General features: G+C 61.9%; 1 protein-coding gene across 1 annotated transcript in view; it reads right to left on the reverse strand.

Annotated features, from left to right (window-relative positions):
* Positions 1–1,807: 1,807 nt before the first annotated feature.
* The window catches only part of DHODH (dihydroorotate dehydrogenase (quinone)), a gene marked incomplete at both ends in the record, with an annotated part of 2,677 nt that continues 1,667 nt past the window's right edge, over positions 1,808–2,817 (reverse strand). Inside the window, 5 exon segments of the mRNA XM_010171811.1 lie at positions 1,808–1,915; positions 2,034–2,104; positions 2,107–2,207; positions 2,282–2,435; positions 2,728–2,817. The exon segment at positions 2,728–2,817 is cut by the window's right edge and continues 11 nt beyond it. Coding sequence (XP_010170113.1) covers positions 1,808–1,915; positions 2,034–2,104; positions 2,107–2,207; positions 2,282–2,435; positions 2,728–2,817 — 524 coding nt within the window.

Genomic DNA, 2,817 nt, shown 5'->3' on the forward strand with positions numbered 1-2,817 from the left:
CAAGTTTCTTCCTATCTCACAGGGCAGCTGTGCCCCTAAACAATGCAGGGCTTGACATCGCTGGCCCAGCACCAGTCACAGTCATGCAACCACACTGAACACAGAAGATGCATCAGGGCTTGACGGCGCTGATCTGTGAACCACACCAGCACTTGAAAGGGGCTGTGGCATTTGATAGCAGCAGGCTTAGATAGCACTGTCCCACTGCAGCTGGCTTGTGCCTCCACAGGAGACTGCCATGCCATGCCCTGGCAGGGGGAGGAAAGCAGCATGCGACTGTGCCCTGGTGCCTGTTCAGCAGCCTGCAGTAGCTCGGACAAAGGGACTGTGTGCAGGAGGGTGGAGGAAGCTGCCCCAGCCTGCCCGTGGGGCACAGACCGCAGCCCACGCACGAGGCTACAGCGGTGCAGGGCCATGCTCGAGGCGAACACCGCCAGCGACTGCCATGGCAGTGCAAGGCACTGAACGTCCCCAAGCCACAGCCACGAATCAGCTGCAGAGCATAGATGAGTGCCATGGGACAAGGTGAAACTCAAGCTCGCGCTCCCACAGGCATTACAGCCACCTTCAGTCTGGGAAGCAAGGACCTGCCAGGCCCTCTCTAGAGCAAACGCATCAAAACCTTGGCGAAGGGACCAGGTCACATCCCTGCTGGAGCAGCAAGAAGCAGCACCTGTCCAAAGCAGAGAATCGAGGAAAGGAACAGGCTGGTGCTGGGGGCTGTGGAAGCTGGGGAGCAGGCAGGTGACAGCCCTGACATGAGCCCCTGACATGACAGTCCTGCTCCTCCTGTAAACAAGTTTGGTGAAGTGCTGTGACACAATCCTGCTCTGCAGGGTGGATTGTGAGAGGCTGCAGAGGGAATGATGCATCCAGGTCATGCCGTGTTGCTCAACAAAGGCCTGAGATGACTGCAGAGTCCGGGGCAAAGCGGCAGGCAACGCCCGAGGCCCCAGAGCCCAAACTGGCAGCCTCCAGGAGCGTGAACGAACATGGCCTTTCCAGAACAAGTGACAGAGCACAACAGCGGCCGTCTCCAAACATCTACGTACCAGCAGCAAAGGGAAGACAGGGCACTCAGCACCTCCCAAGAGCCCAACCTCAGGCAGAGGTCTCTGTGAGGGGAGCCCTGGTTTGCGTGGATCCACCCCAGAGCCCAGCTCCCCTGCAGCTTCTACCACCAGAAGATGCCCTGACCATGAACATAAAAAGCGGAGCTCGCTTGGCTGAGGAGAGCCGGGCTGTGTCCCTCTGACCCAGGGGGTGTCCCCAGAGCAGCACACAGGACCAGGTGAGCCAAACATTTATTGACACTCGGGCAGGATGCAGGGCCCGCAGGTTTGTTACAGGACTGCATGTGGAGGAGGGAGGGCATGGAGGGCAGACCCTCCTGCAGAGCCTGTGGCGCGGCAGGACCAAGCGCTAGCCACAGCTGGCAGCACAGGCTGCAGGGGCCCTGACAGAAGGCACACCCGACACGCTGCTGGGCCCGTGGCTCTGGACAATAACACCAGGAAAGGTGTGTCCTCCATGGGGAAGTGCTGCCAAAGGAGCCAGGGCACAGGACTGCCTACAGCCCGCAGGCGCAGAGCCCTTCCCCCGCTGCCCAGCACAGCCTTACCCAGCACTGGTTTCTGCTGGGGAGCCCAACTGACAGGAAAGCCAAAACACAGCCCTGGGCAGCAGCAGCAGTTTGGAGGCCCCCTCCCCTGCACCCCACCAGTGCAGCCCCAGCTTCACCCATCTCAGGAGGTGGGACCAGGACCTCGGCTCAGTCCCAGCCTGCCCAGCACTGGAAGCATCAGACCTGTCCCTGCTTGGCCATGGCTCCTCCTGGCTAGACCGTGGTTCTGCAGCATTTCAGCCCCGGTGATCTGCTCCAACCGCCTCCATCACATTCTTGAACCCCTGCTCCCTAACCAGGGATGGCGTGTGACGACTGGGCTGGCCTGGCACTGCGGCTCAGCCCTGCAGTACCACTGCTCATGCACCAACACATGGCTGCCCAGAGCCACCCTGGGCTCCTCACTCACCTCAGCAGCTCCTCCAGTTCCCGCTTCACTGTCCCCACCACTGATGGCCCGTGGTACACGAGCGCCGTGTAGCTCTCGCCGTGTAGATCTGCACCAGCGAGGCACCAGCACGGATCTTCTCCAGGGCATCACGCCCGCTGCTCACCCCACCCCCCCCAATGATGGGCACCCGGCCTGTGGGCAGGCGCAGGGTCAGGACAGCACAGGGGATGCCAGCACGTGCCACCCGAGCCCTGCTCTGCCCTCACCTTGGGTGAGGGAGTACATTTCCCTGATGGTCTGTGTGGAGAGCTCCCGCAGGGGCTTCCCGCTGAGGCCCCCGGGCTCCGTGCGCTGCCTGCTCCGGAGGCTGCTGGGGCGGCTCACGGTGGTGTTGCTGACAATCAGCCCGTCCACACCTAGCTGAGGGGACAGCAGCATGAAGAGACAGCTGCAACGAGGAGCCCCCCAGCAAGTGGCCCAGACAAAGCAGCTGCCCTTTGCTGCCTGGACCATCCCCAAGGTCCAGGTGACACACAGACAGGGCCTCACGGCCTCAGAGCTACCCAGGACACTGTCCCTGCAACAGCCAGAGAGCTGCAGGTCTGCCTGTCCCTTCAGAGAGGTGACTTGCCAGGAGCACCGTGGTCCTGCCCCTGCACTGTGCGAGGCGAGGCAGGAGGCACAGCAGCCAGCTTCTCACCAGCCTCCTCACCTCACAGACAACGCTAGCAATGTCCTGTTTGTCCTGTGCAGTGAGGTCAGGGGCAATCTTCACCAGCACGGCTGGCTTGCGCTCGCAGGG

This window comes from Antrostomus carolinensis, unplaced genomic scaffold, assembly GCF_000700745.2.
Source record: "Antrostomus carolinensis isolate BGI_N321 unplaced genomic scaffold, ASM70074v2 scaffold29227, whole genome shotgun sequence".
NCBI lineage: Eukaryota > Metazoa > Chordata > Aves > Caprimulgiformes > Caprimulgidae > Antrostomus > Antrostomus carolinensis.